This window comes from Hyla sarda, chromosome 6 (genome assembly GCF_029499605.1).
Source record: "Hyla sarda isolate aHylSar1 chromosome 6, aHylSar1.hap1, whole genome shotgun sequence".
Lineage (NCBI taxonomy): Eukaryota > Metazoa > Chordata > Amphibia > Anura > Hylidae > Hyla > Hyla sarda.
Genome location: NC_079194.1, coordinates 52580624 through 52602185, shown reverse-complemented (window position 1 = coordinate 52602185; position 21562 = coordinate 52580624). Strand labels below are relative to the sequence as shown.

Below are 21562 nucleotides of genomic sequence, written 5' to 3'. Positions count from 1 at the left end.
ACCTGTGCAAAGAAAAAGTTGCCCATAGTAACCAATCAGATCGCTTCTTTCATTTTGCAGAGGCCTTGTTAAAAATGAAAGAAGCAATCTGATTGGTTGCTATGGGCAACTGGGCAACTTTTCCTCTGCACAGGTATTGATAAATCTCCCCCTTTGTATTTTGGATGATTTCCACTGCAACGCAACCTCCCACCATGTACATTGATCCCTGAAGTTACACTATTAATTGGTTCCAGTTACAATAGTCCAAAAAAAAACAAAAAAAAAAAAAAACGTTGTATGATGAAAATATTGTAACCACATGCCATTGGAAGTTTATGTAATCACATTAAGAAAGGGAATTTGCGTGGAAAAGTCCTTTAACTCCTTAAGGACCAAGCCTATTTTGACCTTAAGGACCAGGCCAATTTTATGTTTGCATTTTCGTTTTTTTCCCTTCTCGCCTTCTAAAAATCGTAACTCTTTTATACTTTCATCCACAGACTAGTATAAGGGCTTGTTTTTTGCACGACCAGTTGTCCTTTGTAATGACATCATTCATTTTACCATAAAATGTATGGTGCAACCAAAAAAATACTATTTGTATGGGGAAATTAAAAAGAAAACCGCAATTTCGCTAATTTTTTAAGGTTTCGTTTTCACGATGTACAATTTATGGTAAAAATGACGTGTTCTTTATTCTGTGGGTCAATACAATTAAAATTATACCCACAATTACTTTGCAATTTTTTTTATTAAATTTTTTTAAGTGCAACAATAGAAAACTTTTTCACCAAATTAGTACGTTTAAAATTCCTCTATTTTAACGACCTATAACTTTTTCATTTTCGGCAGTATGAGGGATCATTTTTTTGCTCCATGATCTGTACTTTTTATTGTTACCACATTTGTGTATAAGTAGATTTTTGGACTTACCATAAAATCTCTTTCTCGGAGCTTCTAATGGGGGACACAGGACCATGTGTATATGCTGCTTGCCACTAGGAGGCTGACACTAGGAAAAAAAACAAAAGAAGGCTGGCTCCTCCCAGCAGAATATACCCGCCTCCTGACTCGGAGCAACTCAGTTTTAGTCCCAAAGCAGAAGGAGAGCCAACCCAGAAAAAAAAAAACAAAAAAAAAAACAAACAATCTGAACACCCAGAGAAAAACGGAAAACCGACCACAACGGAAAAACACCTCCACCCCAGAAGGGCGGAACCGGCTGGCGGCAACAAAAAACAGTGGGTGGGTGCTGTGTCCCTCCCAATAGAAGCTCAGAAAAGGAGATTTTACGGTAAGTCCAAAAATCTACTTTTCTCGAGCACTTCATTGGGGGACACAGGACCATGGGATGTGTTAGGGCAGTTCCTGGGGAGGGCAAGCCAACCCCGACAGAAGAAGACTCAGACGGACTCCCGAACCGCCGCCTGCAAAACCTTGCGGCCCAGGCCAGTGTCTGAGGACGCAAAAGTATGCACACGGTAGAACTTAGTAAAGGTATGCAGCGACGACCAAGTCGCTGCCTTGCAAACCTGCAGGGCCGAGGCCCTGTGACAGACCACCCAGGAGGCCCACACCGCACGGGTGGAGTGAGCCGTCATGCGGAAGGGAGGCACCTGACCCTTACATCGGTACGCCTCCGAAATGGCGGAACGAGTCCACCGGGAGATCGTGGAATTTGAGGCAGGGAGCCTCCTGCGCCACCCCTCGGGGAGCACAAACAGGGAGTCACTCCTCCGAAAGGAGGAAGTGACCGACAAATAGGTCTGTACCGCCCGGACCAAGTCCAGCTTATGAAGCTGGCGCTCCCGCGGGTGGGAAGGGGACGGACAGAAGGAAGGTAACATGATTTCTTCATTCAGGTGGAAGGGAGACACGACCTTAGGCTGGAAAGAGGGCACCGGCCGAAGAACCACCTTGTCCTGGTGAACCACCAGAAAGTGGGAACCGCAGGAGAGGGCTGCCATTTCCGAGACCGGTAGCGGAAGAGGTGAATGAGTTGCTCAGAGTCATGAGGCGGGTACATTCTGCCAGGAGGAGACAGCCTTCTTTTGTTTTTTTGCCTAGTGACAGCCTCCTAGTGGCAAGCAGCATATACCCATGGTCCTGAGTCCCCCATTGAAGCGCTCGAGAAATAAAACTTTTTTAAATAAAATTTGGCAAAAAAAAAGCAGCAATTTTGGACTTTTTTTTTTTTTTTTTTTTTAACTTTCGCGCTGTTCACCGTACGGGATCATTAATATTATATTTTAATAGATCAGACATTTACGCACAAAGCGATACAAAATATGTAACTTTTTTTATTTATTTATTTTTACACTTTTTTTGGGGGTAAAATGGGAAAAAGGGACATTTTACATTTTTATTGAGTTGTGGTTTTTAACTTTTTGTATCCCCATAGGGGACTATGTATAGCAATCATTTGATTGCTAATACTGTTCAGTGATATGCATAGGGCATAGCACTGATCAGTGTTATCGGCTATCTTCAGCTCTGGTCTGCTCGATCTCAGACCAGATCAGAAGAAGCCGGGAAGGTTGGAGAGGCAAGTGAGGGGACCTCCGTCCGCCATGTTAGCTGATCTGATCCCCGTGGCCGTCCCGCGGCGATCAGATCAGCATAAAATGTAGCCACGCTGCCTCAGATCTGTATTGATCATGGCATCTGAGGGGTTAATGGCAGGCATCCGCACGATCGCGGATGTCGGCCATTACCAGCGGGTCCCTGGCTACTATTAACAGCCGGTACCTGCTGCACATGACCCAATCATCGCTCAAATGCTTGCGGCCATGTACAGGACGTAAATGTACATCCTGGTGTGCGAAGTACCTCTGCACCAGGACGTACATGGTCATTAAGGGGTTAAAGGGGTTCTCCGGTGCTTACACATCTTATCCCCTTATCCCCTTATCACTATTGTCTCGGACAAGTCGCAGATTACTGTTGCCAGGAGAAATAAACAGGTTTGCTGCTGCCGGACCATCATCGGAGTTATGCTTTAAAGGGGTTATCTACCATAAGTCTTATATTTTGCAGAATGCTGCAGCGTAATGCCATTAACCACTTAGGGACCAAGAGTGTACAGGTACACCTTCGCTCCCTGGTACTTAAGGACCCCCTCCCCCCATATACAGTGGTCTCTAAACTGTAGCCCTCCAGATGTTGCAAAATTACAACTCCCGGCATGCCCAGACAGCTGTTTGCTGTTTGGGCATGCTGGGATTTGCAGTTTTGTAACAGCTGGAGGGCTACGGTTTGGAGAACACTGTGCAGTTTTCTCTAAACTGTGGCCCTCTAGATCTTGCAAAACTACAACTCCCAGCATGCCCACACAGCAGTTGGCTGTCTGGGCATGCAGGGATTTGTAATTTTGCAACATGTGGAGGGTTTCAAGATCAGTGTACAGTGGTCTCTAAACTGTGGCTCTTCAGATCTTGCAAAACTACAACTCCCAGCATGCCCAAACAGCTGTCTCTGCATGCTGGGAGCTGTAGTTGGGTACCTCCAGCTGTTGCATAACTACATCTCCCAGCATGCCCTTCGGCAATCAGTACATGCTGGGAGTTGTAGTTTTGCAACAGCTGGAGGCACACTGGCTGGAAAATACTGAGATAGGTAACAGAACCTAACTGAAGGTTTTCCAACCAGTGTGCCTCCAGCTATTGCAAAAGTACAACTCCCAGCATGCATGGTCTGTAAGTTTGCGTTGCCCCATACTTTTTATTTTCACAAGTGGTAAAAGGAAAAAAAGACCCCCAAAATTTGTAACACAATTTCTCCTGAGTACGGAAATACTCCATATGTGGGCGTAAAATGCTCTGCGGGCGCACAAAAAGGCTCAGGAGTGAGAGCGCACTATGTACAGTTGAGGCCTAAATTGATTTGCACAGGGGTGGCTGATTTTACAGCGGTTCTGACATAAACGCAAACAAAAATACCCACATGTGACCCCATTTTGGAAACTACACCCCTCACAGAATGTAACAAGGGGTATAGTGAGCCTTAACACCCCACAGGTGTTTGACGAATTTTCGTTAAAGTTGGATGGGAAAATGAAAAAATATAAATTTTTTCACTAAAATGCTGGTGTTACCCTACATTTTTCAATTTCACAAGGGAAAATAGGGGGGGGGAGGGGATTTGTAATCCCATTTCTTCTGAGTAAGAACATACCCCAAATGTGGATGTAACGTGCTCTGCGGGCTAACTACAACGCTCCGAAGAGAAGGAGCGCCATTGGGCTTTTGGAGAGAAAATGTGTCCGTAATTGAAGGCCTCGTGTGTTTTTAAAGCCCCCATAGTGCCAGAACAATGGACCCCCCAAATGTGACCCCATTTTGGAAACTACACCCCTCACGTAATGTAATAAGGAGTGCAGTAGGCATTTACGCCCCACAGGTGTCTGACAGATTTTTGGAACAGTGGTCCGTGAAAGATCCGTCCAAAGTTGTGTCAAACGCCAGTGGGGTATAAATGCTCACTGCACCCCTTATTACATACATACGTGAGGGGTGTAGTTTCCAAAATGGGGTCACATGTGGGGTCCACTGTTCTGACAACACGGGGGCTTTGTAAATGCACATGGCCCCTGACTTCCATTCCAATCAAATTCTCTCTCCAAAATCTCACTTTACATCCACATATGGGGGTATTTCCATACTCAGAAGAAATGGAGTTACAAATTATGGGGGGCATTTTCTCCTATTACCCCTTGTAAAAATGTAAAATTTTGGGAAAAACCAGCATTTTAGTGAAAAAAATTAATTTTCTCATTTACCCAACCCAAAAAGTCGCCAAACACCTGTGGGGTGTTAAGGCTCACTGTAACCCTTGTTTCGTTCCTTGAGGGGTGTAGTTTCCAAAATAGTATGCCATGTGTTTGTTTGTTTTTTGCTGTTCTGGCACAATAGGGGCTTCCTAAATGTGAAATGCCCCCCCCCAAAAACCATTTCAGCAAAATTTGCTTTCCAAAAGCCAAATGTGACTCCTTCTCTTCTGAGCATTGTAGTTCACCCGCAGAGCATTTTATGTCCCAACATGGGGTTTTCCATACTCAGAAGAGATAGGGTTACTAATTTTGGGGGGCATTTTCTCCAAAATAGTTTGTAGTTTCCAAAATAGTATGCCATGTGTGTGTTTGTTTTTTTGCTGTTCTGGCACAATAGGGGCTTCCTAAATGCGAAATGCCCCCCAAAAATCATTTCAGCAAAATTCACTCTCCAAAATCCCATTGTCGCTCCTTCCCTTCTGAGCCCTCTACTGCGCCCACCGAACACTTCACATAATCATGAGGAATTTCCTTACTCGAGAGAAATTGGGTTACAAGTTTTGGGGGGCTTTTTCTCCTATTACCCCTTGTAAAAATTCAAAAACTGGGTCTACAAGAACATGAGAGTGTAAAAAAATGAAGATTTTGAATTTTCTCCTTCACTTTGCTGCTATTCCTGTGAAACACCTAAAGGGTCAAACTTTCTGAATGTCATTTTGAATACTTTGACGGGTGCAGTTTCTATAATGCGGTCATTTATGGGTTATTTCTAATATGAAGGCCCTTCAAATCCACTTCAAAACTGAATTGGTCCCTGAAAAATTCAGATTTTGAAAAATTAGAAAATTGCTGCTGAACTTTGAAGCCCTCTGATGTCTTCCAAAAGTAAAAACATGTCAACTTTATGATGCAAACAAAGTAGACATATTGTATATGTGAATCAATATATCATTTATTTGGGATGTCCATTTTCCTTACAAGCAGAGAGCTTAAAAGTTAGAAAAATGCAAATTTTTTTAATTTTTCATGAAATTTTGGAATTTTTCACCAAGAAATCATGCAAGTATAGGCGAAAATTTTCACTATGTTAAAGTAGAATATGTCACGAAAAAACAATCTCAGAATCAAATTCATAAGTAAAAGCATTCCAGAGTTATTAATGCTTAAAGTGACAGTGGTCAGATGTTCAAAAAACGCTCTGGTCCTTAAGGTGAAAATGGCCTTGGTCCTTAAGGGGTTAAAGTCAGGGATTGAATTTAGGCAGAATTCTGTGTTCCGAGAACACAGAAATTCTAACACAATTCTGTTCAGCAAGCTTTGCTGAACGGAATTAGTGCAGAATTGTGTAAATTCCGCCATGTGAACACAGCTTAAAGTGGTTAAACCAATGTTTCCATTGATGTTAAATGCCTATTTAGTGAAAACAACAAGATACAAAACAATACAAATCTAACCGATGATGAAGGCTGGGCAAGGAGCACCTTTGTTTCTGGCTGTTTATTTTGCTGGGAAGCCTCCTGCTTTATAGGAAGAGTCTTTAAAAGAGAAAAATGTAATTACCGTAAGAATAGAAAAAAGAGGATATCAATAAAGACTGCACACAAAACAATGCTAACTTCTTTTAGGTATCTAGGCTCCATTTACACCATGTTTGAGCCTCCTGTCTGTATGGGCGTATGTCGCCTATAGCCTACGAATAAAATGATTTTTATAGGTTTTGTTTTATTTTACTAGTTTGAAAAATGATAACTTTTTGTACAAAAATGAGTATGCTTAAAATTCTCCTATTCTGACCCCCTACAACTTTTTTGTTTTTCTGTATCGGAACAATTTTTGTTGTGATGGGACTTTTTGATCGCTTTTTTTTTAATGATCTATGAAGTGACCAAAAATACGCAATTTTGGACTTGGTATTTTTTTTTTATGCATATGCCATTGACCGTGCAGTTTAATTAATGTTACATTTAAATTTTATAAAAAAAAAAAAAACTAAGAAAAAGGGGGGGGGGGGGGGGTGATTCAAACTTTTATTAGCGGATGGATTAATTCACAACTTTTTTTTAGTCCCCATTGGACTATTACACGCAATCATTAGATTGCATACACTATTCAATGCTATTCCATTGCATAGCATTGATCAATGTTACTGGTGATCCATTGCTCCAGCCTGCGATGGCTGAGTGGAGCACTGGAGCCCCATTTGGATGGTGGGAAGCCAGGTGAGGGACCTCTCGCCATCCTATCAGCAGATCGGGATGCTGCAATTTCGTCATGGTGGTCCTGATCGGCCTACTGTGATCATGGCGCCTAAAGGGTTAATGCCGGACATCAGCCCGATCAGCAATGTCCAGCATTAGCTGCAGGTCCTGGTTAGCAAGTCTGATAGCAAACGAGACCCACTGGGTATGAAGAGCGCTCAGCTCCTGAGTGTGCGTCATACAGCTGGAGCCGGCAATGGACGTAAATATACCGGTACATCCATTGTCGGTAAAGGGTTAAGTAAATCCTCTTTGCCTTGCTAACAGTACACACAGACAAAGTCATTTTTTGGGGGGATTTTTAAAATGTGGAAAAAGTTCTAATTACATTTTGGACTGAAGTCTTATCTTAGGTCCATACTCTTAGTTTGTGGTTCTGAGTAAATCAGATATTTTGGAAATCAGACCTATGTACACATTGCAGGAGATTTATCAAAACCTGTCCAGAGGAAAAGTTGCTGAATTGCCCATAGTAACCAGATTGCTTCTTTCATTTTTGAAAAGGTCTCTGAAAAATGAAAGAAGCGATCTGATTGGTTGCTATGGACAACTCAGCAACTTTTCCGCTGGACAGTTTTTGATAAATCTCCCCCATTATCTTGAATGTGGGTTATTTTGCCAGTGAAATCATCAGCATTGTAATATGTCCAACTTTTTAACTTATACCTTGATCTAGACCAATAGCACAATGAACGATGCTGTGGAATTTAGCTGTTATATCAATTCAGTCTCCTAGTGATTTTAGTGTAAGTGCTCCAGAGATATACATGTCCCTTTAACTAAAATAATGTTTCTACCAACCTGCGGTATGACAGATTTTTTGTTCTCCGCTTGCAGAGCGCTTGGCTTGTTAACTGCGAAGACCACCTGGGCTTCAGATGACCCATTGATTTTCACTGCATTCTTTTTTGAAGAATTTATAAAGTTGTGTGGTTTTTGCAGACTGCTAGGTTCTCGCTTTACTGTGGCTTTTGGATTTGAGGTATCCATACACCTGCTGGAATCACAAGTGGCCTGACCAATTTCCTGTTTGACTTGAAGAATCGAAGTCTGGTGATCATTAGAGGGTTGAGATTGTTGCGTTCTCTTCTCTTGTTCAAGCTGTTGTTTTAGTCTTTCCACCAACTCTTGCTTCTGTTTCAACCTCCTAGTTAGTTCTTCAATCTGCCTATCTTTCTCTCGGAGCATAATGTCCTTGTCCCTGACATCTGTAGAGGACTTCTCCATGACTGGTACTGGAGATGGCAAGAGGAGGAGTTGTGTGAGGGGAGAGGAAACAGTTTCTGCTGAGGAGTCCCCAGTGGTGATCATATCATCTGCGCTGGCCACAGAAACTTCTGAAGGGCAAGGTGAACATGGTGGTGTAGAGCTAAAGCTGCCTAAGCTTACTGGGTCTGTCACTGACTGAGGAGCATATATGTTTGGGGTCACTGGTATCACCTCACAAGGCTTAGGCTGTTGAACTGGGGCAGGTTTCAGATGGACAGTGCCAAGATCTTGTGTTGCCTTAAGTCTTTCAAGGAGGTCAACCTTTGTCCCAGACACATGTAGGCCACGCTGCTTTAGCTCTTGTTTCAACTCTGCGACCTGATCACGATCAACATAACAAGGGCATTAAAACAGAAAACATGCATTTAAACGGAAAAAAAAAGCAACAATATAAAATTTAAAACTAGTGTAAACAAGACATAATGATATTTACCTATATGTGCGCTCCTGCAGGCTCCGGCGGCGTCCTGCGCTGTCGCTGTGCACTGATGAGTGACATTGCGTTGAGGATGTCACTTGCCAGCACACAGCGACAGCACAGGATGCCGCCGGAGCTTGCAGGAGTTCGCTGACAGGTAAATGAAAGCCGGGGATGGACATAGGAATCTGGTGGCGGCAGGACTCTGGCCCCCAGAAGCCACTGCAGTTACACGATTTAAAGCAGCTGCCTTAAATCAATGAACCACAGTGGCTTCTGTGGGGGCCAGAAAGAGTTTATCGGGGTATTTTACCCAAAGTTTTTTACCCAAATTTCCTTGGAAAAATTAGGATGCATGTTATACCCCGATAAATAATTTCAAATTACACAATTTAACAGTACTTTATGGTAACTAGGGCTGCAGCTAACGATTATTTTAATAATCGATTAATTGGGAAAAATTAAAAAATGCCAAATAAGGGGTTCAGCTGATTCTACTTTGAAAAATTATGTACAATGGCCATATTAAAAGTTTATAGCATGTGATGTGACCAAACAGCAGCAATTTTGGCTTTTTTTTTTTTTTTTTTTTTACGTTTTAACGTGCCGGTTGCTGTCATTATTAATGAGCCTGTACAGAAACCAGCATACATTTGATATTGCCGCATGGTTAACTGTCTGAAGTATTAAGTTCACAGAGGGGGTAAACACTTAAAACATAAAATTTAATGAGTACCTGTTAAAATGCAAAAAACCCACTAACATGTAGCACAGCACAAGTGCGACGCATGTGTCACAACTACCGCAGACCAAACGGGATAATAGCACCAAGGTGCAGCCGTTTGACTCCTCTCGATGATAATGAAGGGGGAGCAAGTTGGGGGGGGGGGGGGGGTCTAGGAATCCTATGGATGGGGGACCCTAGTGAGCCTTGACAGGGGGGATGTAGTGAGGGCTACTCCTGCTCGCACAGAGACCGTCTGAGCACTCGTCCTAAAAAGGACGACCCCTGCCCGATCTATCCCTTGGTCTGTCCCTGCAAAAAAGACCAATAACAACCTGAAAGAAGGAAAGCCCAATGAGTTTCCCCCACGTGAAGTGGGTTCATCAGGGGCTGTAAACAATCAAAACAATGGGGGTGCCAGTATGGAACACCACCAATGCCACACAGAAACCACAAATGCACAAATATACAGTACTCATATATTAGCAGCTAGTATTATAAAGTGCAGTGGGTGTGCAAAAACAGCACAAAACCATGTGCAGCATAAAGTGCCCTAAAAATACAGTACATTGATAACAGTAAACCGTATCTTAAAGTGCATAGCAAGGAGTCGAATGTGAACGTTAACATGGTACAGAACATTAACTGAGTAACATGCTGGTATAGATACAGACAGTTCACATATAGCCAGGACAGAGCCCTGTCCTGGCTGTAACTCACGTGACCGAACCCGCAGTGGCGGATGGCGTGAAAATTCCCCCCTGCAGGGTATGTGGTCCCGGTTGTGTGATCCACGCTGCCTGATCGGCGGCATGGCATGGTATATATAGATGTACAGGTAACTCACCGGGCCGCGCTCATCAGCCGTGATGCGCGCCGAATCCGGACGCAGACGTCCGTTCCGGAGGCGCCGCTAGTACTACGGAGAGAGCGTGTTCATTGCTAAGCAGCACTCCGATAGTACTGGTCTACTGAATACTGAGGAGGCAGAATTCTTAGTACCACGCTTTCCTGTAACGGCTACCTTTTACGCCCTACCGAAGGTGCACAAGGGCACCTCACCCATCAAGGGTAGACAGTCTCCGGTGAGGGAAATATTACACAGAACGTGGGCACTTACATTGACACAATCCTTAAGCCCTTCGTTCTGGCGTTACCTTGCTACACCAGGGACACCACTGATCTGCTACAAAAGTTGGACGGTCTGATTCTTGAGGGTAACTGCCTGCTAGCTAGCATTGACGTAGAATCGCTATATACGTCTATACCTAATGAGCTAGGTTTACAGGCTTTAGAATTCTTCTTACGGAGTAGAGGCATACAGTTTCGAGCCCACAGCCAGTTGGTTCTTGACCTCCTGAGATTCACACAAATTTCTTTGTGTTTGACAAGCGCACCTACCACCAGCTCAGAGGAATGGCCATGGGGAGCCCATGTGCCCCCACCTATGCAAATTTCTATCTGGGCTGGTGGGAGGAGTCAGTTGTGTTCAGTGAGGCATTACAACATCATACGGAACTAGTTGGCTTGTGGGCTCGATACATTGATGACGTGTTCATCCTCTGGAACGGTACCACTGAGCAGTTTGCTAGTTTTGTGGCGGCTCTGAACATCAATGAGGTCGGTTTGAGGTTTACATATGAGATTCATCCTCAGGAACTCCCCTTCCTAGATGTTCTCATTAGCAAAAATGGTAGAGGGTCGCTTGATACGACCGTCTATCGTAAACCTACGGCCACAAACTCTTTATTAAACTGGCACAGTCACCACCCCAGACCATTGTGCAAAGGTATACCCAAAGGGCAGTACCTTAGGATGAAGAGAAACTGTTCCACAACCCTTGAGTTCAAAAAACAGGCAGCTGACCTCAGGCAGAGGTTCAGAGACCGGGATTACCCGGATTGGGTCCTGAGTAGGGCATATCATGAAACACAGCATAGAGACCGGAGCGAACTTATGGTACTGAAACCCAAACCATAAACAGATGACATCATGCGTATAGTGGCCACCTTTGATGGTGGTACCAGAGAGGTGAAGATGATCCTTGAAAAATATTGGCATGTACTGCAAATGGACCCTGACCTAAAACTTATATTAGGTGAGCGCCCCCAAATATCATTTAGACGTGGCCGCAGTATTGGGGACCGTCTGGTGCGCAGTCACTTTGTGCGACCCAAGACGGCCCCCATCTGGCTGGATCGCCAGACCACGGGGTGTTTCAGGTGTAGTGGGTGCATAGCCTGTAATTCCATACATGCCACCAAGTCATTCACCAGCTCTGTGACAGGTCGCTCCTTTGTGATCACAGATTTTATTAACTGTCGATCCAAGGTATAATATACAAGGCCACGTGTACTTGTGGCCTCGAATATGTTGGAAAAACCATCCGTGAATTCAGGCGCAGAATAGGGGAACATCTCAGGGATATCACACGAAAGGTGGACAAGCCTATCGCTAGACATGTCGAGAAGGCACATGGGGGTGATCCTATGCTCCCCTCTTTTTGCTGTTATATCATTGGGCCTTGTCTCATTTATCCCCTTTTTGTTTATTCTTAACTTATCATCAATTTTCATTTATTCTATTACTTATCAATTAATTCCTCTAATGTGCCTGGTTTTTATGAGGAACTCCCGCTCTGCCAGATATCACAGCCCTCACACTCATGTAATCATTACACCTTGCGTTGACAGCGCTCTGTTTACTATCGGAGCGCTGCTTAGCAATGAAGACGCTCTCTCCGTAGTACTAGCGGCGCCTCCGGAACTGACGTCGGCGCCCGGAAGTGACGCCGGCGTCCGGATTCGGCGCGCATCATGGCTAATGAGCGCGGCCCGGTGAGTACCTGTACATCTATATATACCACGCCATGCCGCCGATCGGGCAGCGTGGATGACACAACCGGGACCACATACCCTGCCACTGCAGGGGGGAATTTTCACGTCATCCGAAACTGCGGGTTCGGTCACGTGAGTTACAGCCAGGACAGGGCTCTGTCCTGGCTATATGTGAACGGTCTGTATCTATACCAGCATGTTACTCAGTTAATGTTCTGTACCATGGGACGTTCACATACGACACCTTGCTATGCACTTTAAGATATGGTTTACTGTTATCAATGTACTGTACTTTTTAGGGCACTTTATGCTGCACATGGTTCTGTGCTGTTTTTGCACACCCACTGCACTTTATAATACTAGCTGTTAATATCTGAGTACTGTATATTTGTGCATTTGTGGTTTCTGTGTGGCATTGGTGGTGTTCCATTCTGGCACCCCCATTGTTTTGATTGTTTACAGCCCCTGATGAACCAACTTCACGTGGGGGAAACGAGTTGGGCTTTCCTTCTTTCAGGTTGTTATGGGTCTTTTTTGCAGGGACAGACCAATGGATAGATCGGGCAGGGGTCGTCCTTTTTAGGACGAGTGCTCCGACGGTCCCTGTGCAAGCAGGGGTAGCCCTCACTACATCTCCCCTGTCAGGGCTCACTAGGGTCCCCCATCCATAGGATTCCTAGCCCCCCCCCCCCCCCCAACTTGCTCCCCCCCTGCATTACATTTTTTTGTTGCTTTTTTTTTTTATATAGCACTCCTATACACATGGGGGTATGTGCAGACCGCAGGGTGCAATGCTATGCAGTCTGCACATACCCCCATCTGTATAGGAATGTACATACACTGCTATACACGTGGGGGGGGGGTATGTGCAGAGCATCGCACCCTTGTTCCCCCTTTAGACAGCAGGGCCACCCCACTTTAGACATTATTAGCAGCCCCTCCAGTAGACGCAGCCCCCACCCTTGTAGAAAGCACTCACCTGCGGCTGTCCTCTGCCCCGTTCGCATCATGTCGTCCTATGGAGGAGCATGTGACATGCACTCTGCTTCCTCTGTATGCGTTATGCTGCGCGGGGGAGGAGGTGGAGTGACGTGTGTGTCACATGCTCCTCCATGGGACGGGATGAGGATGGGAGAACGAGAGAAGAAGGTATTGGTTTTGGTATCGGGGACACTGAATGAGTCCCCGATACCATGCAAATTGCTAGTACTGGCCCGATACTTCCATTCACTGCCACCGCCCGACATGTCGTTGCTGCTGCTCTACTCCTAGCGCAATTAGCGCACCGCTGGGACATGTCTATTCTCTGCTGCTCATAGGAGTAGAGCAGCAGCAGGGACATGTCGGGCGGCGGCGGTGAATGAATGTAGCCTACATGCGGGACATGTCAGCTTCATTCATTCATTGCCGCCGCGGACAACGAATCGGGCGATTATTCGATAACGGGATTCGTCGACAACGAACCCAGTTATCGAATTTAATCGATTTTATCGATTAATCGTTGCAGCTCTAATGGTAACACAAAATTTTAATTGATACTTTCAGATTTTTTTGGTGAAAAACACCAGAATGTCGATAAAAATGTGAGAATTTTACTTGATAGATAAATGCAACTTAATTTTTTTTTTCCCCGAGCGCTGAAGATGATAAAAGTATGTGGCTCTAGAGCCTCAGACATAAAAATAAATAAACTTTTGGCATGCTAAGACATTCTTCCAGAAAAAGATTACATTTTTATTGGTACCATTCTGTGATACATGTAACATTTTGCTTTTTACTAAAAAAAATTCTTTTCTTTTTTTATAAAAAAAAAAAATGGCATATGTATTTGCTAGTATTCAATAGCATACCAGCAATGGAGAGGGGAAATGAGATGTCATTTTTTGGGATGCTATTTTGGGTTAATTGTCTGTACATCTCATTGAATGATAGGGGATACTTTACATTCACTTTACCTTCATATCATCCAAATTGGTTGGCAGAGGCCCTGTTTTTGTTGCAGTAGGAGGCATACTGCTGTTCTGTTTAAATCCTATAGGGGCACAATGAGTAGAGATGCTGACTGTAGGTAATGTGCGCACAGCAGTGGTGGTGGTAACAGCAGTGGCCTGCAGGTCTGTATGCACTAGCCTAGTAATAGTAAGGACAAAGTAAAATCATGTTAGATGAAAGGAGATTTTTTTCGTACTCACCATAAAATCTTTCTTGTAGCCTTCATTGGGGGACACAGAGACCATGGGTATATGCTCTTGCCACTTGGAGGCGCTGACCCTAGGAAAAAAAAAGTCTGCTCCTCCCTGGCAGGATATACCCGCCCACTGGAAGTGAGGTAATCAGTTTTGTCACAAAGCAGGAGAAGAGACTAGTCCGAAGGACCCTAGAAAGGAATCCCGGAGAAACACTCAAGAAACAGAAAAGGCTATCCGGAAAAGAATGAAGACACGGGTGGGTGCTGTGTCCCCCAATGAAGGCTATGAGAAAGAGATTTTACCGGGCGTACAAAAAAAATCTCCTTTTCTCGGTCGCTCTTCATTGGGGGACACAGAGGCCATGGGATGTACCAAAGCGTCCCTGGGGTGAGAGGAACACCACCAGAGGAAGGGAGTCAGTCCAGCCGGGCGCAAGCTCACATACGAGACCCTGGGCTAAAAGGCAACCGAGGCCTGTAACTGAGCATCCGGCAGTTCCCACTGTCCTTGGAGATGGACTAGGATGCCAAGGAAGGGACCGTCCTTAGAAGAGACTCTAAACCAACAGGCCACAGAGAGAGAAAAGAAGGGGCGATGTAGAGACCCGATGGGCCGAACCAACCTGGAAGGAAGTAGGAAACCAACTCCAAGAAGCACAGAACATGACAGAGGGAGAGCCCGGTTGGGAACAAAAAAGGAAAAGGGAACGATAAGAGAACCCCATACAGAGAACCAACCGAAACCAGTGGACCTGGTGAGAAAACGCCAGGGAGAGCCAAAGGAGAGGCAGTCAAGGTGAAGACCAGAAACTTCTGGAAAAGAGAGACAGAAACCTTCTCTGGAAAGGCATAGTGCAGAAGATCCGAACCAAAAAGGTGTAGGCACCAAAAAACACTGTCCAAGGGGTAACAGCGCGAGCACCCGGGGAGAAGAGTGGACTCAGAGGACTCCACACAGGCTGAACAGCAGGAAAAAACTACAGCCATGCTACAGCCGAAAAAATGGCCTGACTGGAACAACCTGGTAGACAGACTTGCCGTCCAACCCCAGAGTAAATGGACCCAAAGGAGGAGAAGGAAAGTAAGGAGTAACCCGGAAAACCGGAACAGCGACATGGAACTGGAGACTCCCGAGACACTGGGAGGTACCCCACCTGTAAGGGGAGCAAAACCAACAACCGCGAAACGCTCCGAGCAACACACTGCTATGTCGGGACAAGAAGAAGAGCGGCACAGAACGACCGCCTAACAATGGAATCGTGGAGAAGCCTGGGCAGGAGCACTACACGTGCCTGAGACTGCAATCATCACAAAGGCCCAAAGGACTAGGAGGACAGACCCAGAAAATAAAAAAGGTACACCACAGCAGTCTAGGAGAGAGCCCAAAACAAGCATTAATTGGTCTTTGACCCAGCGGTCGGAGCGCACCAGAGCACTCCCAGCAACGTCTCATCAGGACGGAAATGGAGCGAAAAGCAAAAGGGGACCAAGCTGGGACTCCCAGGCTCTGGGCACAAGAAAGTTACTCCAAAAGATCGGAGTGGCAGTGTAGCGCACTGACACAGGGAAGGATGAGCACACCCTTCCCGGATATTACGCCAAGGAAGGAAGAGAGCAATGGCAGACTGGCTGTCGCTGAGCTATACACGATTGCATAAACCCCTCCTACAGAGGCAAATGCCCTAGCTGCATGAACAACAGTAGACATCCAGAAACAGGAGGAGAGCCAGGCTGCAATAGTGAGCAGTAAGCACACAAGCAGAGCCGGCAAAAAGCACTTCCGAACGCTCCCAGCAAAACAACAAAGGTCCAGCAAGGTACCCCACCATGGGGGAAGTTCAAGATGGCTTCTTGGCAGAAGAAAGTGTTCCCCCATATGCGACAAAGGGGCACAGACATAGAGTATGTACTGTTAACCCCTTCTCGCTAACGGCCAGCACCTGGAGGTTGTACCCTGGGTCCCCCACTGTCCCTGCTCGCCCCGCTATCTTAGCCTGGTATGATGCAGCGTGGCCATAAGCTGGTTGAAGCCGTCTGGGTGAGTATATCATCCCCTCCACCCGCCCGCCAGTGGACTCACAGTTACGGCAGCCATTTCTGTCTCAGGGCAGCCACCGGCTTTTGCAGCGGCTCCCTATACTTTCTGCGGCCGCTGATTTTCTTTACTTCAGCTGGCCGAATCTCCTCCGACACTTGCTGGCCAGCGGGACCCATAATGGTGGCAGGTAGCTCCGCCCCCCTTCTCCCCGTGCTTGGCGCGGGAATCTGGAGACTGAAGGAGGACGGCGTTGTCTTGGGAGCGCCGGACAGGAAAAGCCCAGCGCCAGTGCTCCCGAAATCTCCAGGTCATAGCTCATAGCTATTACAGTTTTTTGCCCGTAATATCTGTTTTTATCAGATTAATATCTGATGGGTCCTTTTCTGGGACTGTATAGGGGTCCGACTTTTTCCCCAGATAGCGCTATCAGCACAATGTTTTTTGCCCTATGCCTCTGCCATACCTAATTCTGCAGAGTTCTCACTCTGTGAGGGAGCATATGTGAACCGTGGTAGCGGTCCCTGGAGATTCCGGGAGCACTGGCGCTGGGCTTTTCCTGTCCGGTGCTCCCAAGACAACGCCGACAGAGGGGGAGAGAGTCCTCCCTCAGTCTCCAGATTCCCACGCCAAGCACGGGGAGAAGGGGCGGAGCTACCTGCCATTATTATGGGTCCTGCTGGCCAGCAAGTGTTGGAGGAGATTCGGCCAGCTGAAGTAAAGAAAATCAGCGGCCGCAGAAAGTATAGGGAGCCGCTGCAAAAGCCGGTGGCTGCCCTGAGACAGAAACTGCTGCCGTAACTGTGAGTCCACTGGCGGGGGGGTGGAAGGGATGATATACTCACCCAGACGGCTTCAACCAGCTTATGGCCACGCTGCATCATACCAGGCTAAGATAGCGGGGAGAGCAGGGACAGTGGGGGACCCAGGGTACAACCTCCAGGTGCTGGCCGTTAGAGAGAAGGGGTTAACAGTAAATACTCTATGTCTGTGCCCCTTTGCCGCATATGGGGGAACAGGAAGTGCCATGCTCCTGAACCCCCTCCTGAAAATGAGAAACAAAAAGGGAGGAAAAGCCCTTACTAGAAAATAATCAAAAAAGACCAGGTCTGGGGAGCTCCCAGACCTGTGTCTTGCCTTCTACTGACACTAGCTAAAACTGATTACCTCACTTCCAGTGGGCGGGTATATCCTGCCAAGGAGGAGCCGACTTTTTTTGTCTAGTGTCAGCGCCTCCTAGTGGCAAGAGCATATACCAATGGTCTCTGTGTCCACCAATGGTCTCTGTGTCCCCCAATGAAGAGGGTTCGAGAAAAGCAGTATAAAGCACCTTCAATAAAATTAGCTGTGAAGGAAATCTGTCAGCTATATATCATGCTAGAAGCTCAAGTGTCAAGAAGGTGTCAATGAGCTGCAGAATGCACACCTCCTCCCTCCCCCCACCCCTACCTACCTTGACTTCTTGAACTACAGGGCCCAGTGCTGGAAGCCAAGCAGGGTAGAGAGGGGTGAGGGAGGGAGGAGGTGTGCATGCTGCTGCTCACTACAGCCTCTACCACTCGAGCTTAGAAGTAGGGATCGACCGATATCGGTTTTTTAGGGCCCATACCGATAATCGGTGCAGGTTAGGGCCGATAGCCGATAACTTATAACGATATTCCGGTATAAGTTATCGGCTATTTAACCCCCTGCGACATCATAGTTACATAGTTACATAGTTACATAGTTAGTACGGTCGAAAAAAGACATATGTCCATCAAGTTCAACCAGGGAATTAAGGGGTAGGGGTGTGGCGCGATATTGGGGAAGGGATGAGATTTTATATTTCTTCATAAGCATTAATCTTATTTTGTTCCAGGAATGTATCTAATCCTGTTTTAAAGCTGTTAATTGTTCCTGCTGTGACCAGTTCCTGAGGTAGACCGTTCCATAAATTCACAGTCCTCACGGTAAAGAAGGCGTGTCGCCCCTTGAGACTAAACTTTTTTTTCTCCAGACGGAGGGAGTGCCCCCTCGTCCTTTGGGGGGGTTTAACCTGGAACAGTTTTTCTCCATATTTTTTGTATGGGCCATTAATATACTTATATACGTTTATCATATCCCCCCTTAAACGTCTCTTCTCAAGACTAAACAATTGTAACTCCTTTAATCGCTCCTCATAGCTAAGATGTTCCATGCCCCATATTAGTTTAGTCGCGCGTCTCTGCAGATCATTGATTTAAAGCGGGCGCTTTAAATCAATGATCTGCAGTGGCGTTTGCGGGGCCATAGGCCGCCACCACCCGCTTCTCTCCCCTACCTGCCAGGGTGCTCCGGGCCATCCATCCATCGTTCCTGTAGTGTCCGGGGGCGTTCCGGGTGGAGGGTGGTCCGGTCCGGGCTGTCCTTCTCCGGCGGGCCTCTTCTCCACTCCGGGCAGGCTCCGGCCTAGTACGCTTCATAGACGTCGCTGCCCAGTGACGCCCGTGCGCAGCGACGCACCTGACGTCACGGCGTAGCGGCGTCTATGCAGCGTACTAGGCCGGAGCCTGCCCGGAGTGGAGAAGAAGACCGTGGGAGAAGAAGGACAGCCCGGACCACCCTCCACCCGGAACGCCCCCGGACACTACATGAAGGAAGGATGGCCTGGACCACCCCCATTACGGGTAAGTTTAATTTTTTTATTCACTCAGAGGGTGGGGGAGGGGCCCGACCGGTATAGCGGTATGGGAAAAAATCCATACCGGTATACCGCCTAGCATCACGGTGGGGGGTGCGACGCAGTGGGTCGGTGGCGGTCGCGGTGCGGTGGGGGCGGTGCGGGGCATTATTGGCTTATCGGCAAGATAATTGCAGATACCGATAATGCCCAAAATCGTGATTATCGGCCGATAATATCGGCCATACCGATAATCGGTCGATCCCTACTTAGAAGTAAAACTTTATTCTATAAACTTTATTCTATAAATCTATAAATAAACATCCATCATCTAAGAAACCAGTATCTTGTGTTTTATCTCTGTATCTGCAGCTCTGGGCGTAATATAGAGCTGACAGGTTCCCTGTAATATTACAATACATCAATTTATTTTAACGGGTTGTCTGGTGAAATTTTTTTTTTTTTTTTGCAATGTCCCCAGACTGCCTAATAAAATATTAATAACTTTAACTCTTCTTCCTCTACTCCCTTGTAGCTGCAGAATCAGGGTGCTTTTTCTGCGGTTTCACCACCGCCGAGGGGAACTGTGACGTCACACAGCGTCACTACAGCTCTAGCCAGCTCCGGGAGGCAGACTATCAGCAGAGACTGGAGGGAGACTGAGTGCCCTGATACCGGAGGCAATTAGGGAGCGGAGGAAGGGAAGTTAAAGCGTACCTGTCATTTTGAAAAAAAAAATAAAATTTGGTATGTTATTCAGTACCTAATCTTGATCATGTACATATAACATTTTTATGCATCTTGGACCTATATATCCCTAACAAACAGCATTTATATCTTGCTCACTTGCTTTGTTATCTTGCCTTGTGGAGGGGGGGTGTCCGTCTCTCTCCCTCACTGTGGATGACTCATCTGCTCTGAGTCTGGGAGCAGCCTGGCATTCTGCAAATCACTGCACAGTAGTTTTCAATCATCATTTTCTATCTTTTCCTAGTAAAGCTGGATGCTAATCAACATAGCTGTCACTGTGTGTGTCATTCAGCTTTCACAGACTCCTGAATGTCTGATCAGCTTCTTTGTCATTCAGCAGTCAGAAAAAGCTTTGGCTGTTCAAGCATGCTGGGAGTTGAAGTTTTGCAAAACTAAAACTCCCAGCATGCCCACACATCCTTTGTCTGTAGTTTTGCAAGAGCTGGAGGCACACAGCTGGAGAATACACAGTTCTACCACAGAGTTTTACAACTTTTCCTTTTCATAAGGGGTAAAAAGGAGAAAAAGCCCACCAAAATTTGTAGTGCAATTTCTCCCGAGTACGGACATACCCCATATGTGGCCCTAAACTGTTTCCTTGAAATACGACAGGGCTCCGAAGTGAGAGAGCTCCATGCGCATTTGAGGACTAAATTAGGGATTGCATAGGGGTGGACATTGGGAATCACTGGCGTAGAATATCCCTAACAGGGTGCCTCCAGCTGTTGCTAAATTCCCAACATGCCTGGACAGTCAGTGGCTGTCCGGAAATGCTGGGAGTTGTTGTTTTGCAACAGCTGGAGGCTCCATTTTGGAAACACTGCCATACAATACGTTTTTCATTTTATTGGGGTGGGGGGGGGGGAAACAGTATAAGGGGGTGTATATGTAGTGTTTTACCCTTTATTATGTGTTAGTGTAGTGTAGTGTTTTTAGGGTACATTCGCACTGGCTTTACGGTGAGTTTAGGGTACATTCGCACTGGCGTGTTACGGTGAGTTTCCCGCTAGGAGTTTGCGCTGCGGTGAAAAATTTGCCGCAGCCCAAACTTGAAGCAGAAAACTTACTGTAAGCCTGCCCGTGTGAATGTACCCTGTACGTTCACATGGGGGAACAAACCTCCAGCTGTTTCAAAACTACAACTCCCAGCATGTACTGACAGACCGTGCATGCTGGGAGTTGTACTTTTGCAACAGCTGTAGACACACTGTTTGGAAAACCTTCAGTTAGGTACTGTTACCTAACTCAGTATTTTCCAACCAGTGTGCCTCCAGCTGTTGCAAAACTACAACTCCCAGCATGTACTGATGGCCGAAGGGCATGCTGGGAGATGTAGTTATGCAATAGCTGGAGGTACGCAACTACAACTCCCAGCATACCGAGACAGCTGTTTGGACATGCTGGGATTTGCAGTTTTGCAACATCTGGAGGGCTACAGTTTTAGAGAACACTGCAAGGTGATCTCCAAACTGTGGTCCTCCAGCTGTTGCAAAACTACAAATTCCAGCATGCCCTGACAGCAAACAGTTGTTTGGGCATGCTAGGAGTTGTAGTTTTGCAAGATCTGGAGGGCTACAGTTTAGGGACCACTATATAGTGGTCTCAAACTGTAGCCCTCCAGCTGTTGCAAAACTACAACTCCCAGCATGCCCAAACAGCTGTCCGGGCATGCTGGGAGTTGTAATTTTGCAACAT

At 46.2% G+C, this 21562-nt stretch overlaps 1 protein-coding gene across 3 annotated transcripts in view; it reads right to left on the bottom strand.

Moving 5' to 3' along the window:
• MRTFA (myocardin related transcription factor A) overlaps positions 1–21562 on the bottom strand; it is a 76846-nt gene that overhangs the window by 5071 nt on the left and 50213 nt on the right. For 2 of the 3 annotated variants that reach the window (XR_008844832.1, XM_056523714.1), the window contains exons 10-12: positions 14212–14386; positions 7810–8595; positions 6205–6285 (exon numbers count right to left, since the gene is read on the bottom strand). Coding sequence is in view for 2 of the 3 variants with exons in the window: in XM_056523714.1 (XP_056379689.1) it covers positions 6205–6285; positions 7810–8595; positions 14212–14386 (1042 nt within the window). In the remaining variant the exon portion in view is untranslated. The remainder of the gene's footprint in view (positions 1–6204; positions 6286–7809; positions 8596–14211; positions 14387–21562) is intronic. The other variant, XM_056523715.1, reaches the window with a different exon arrangement.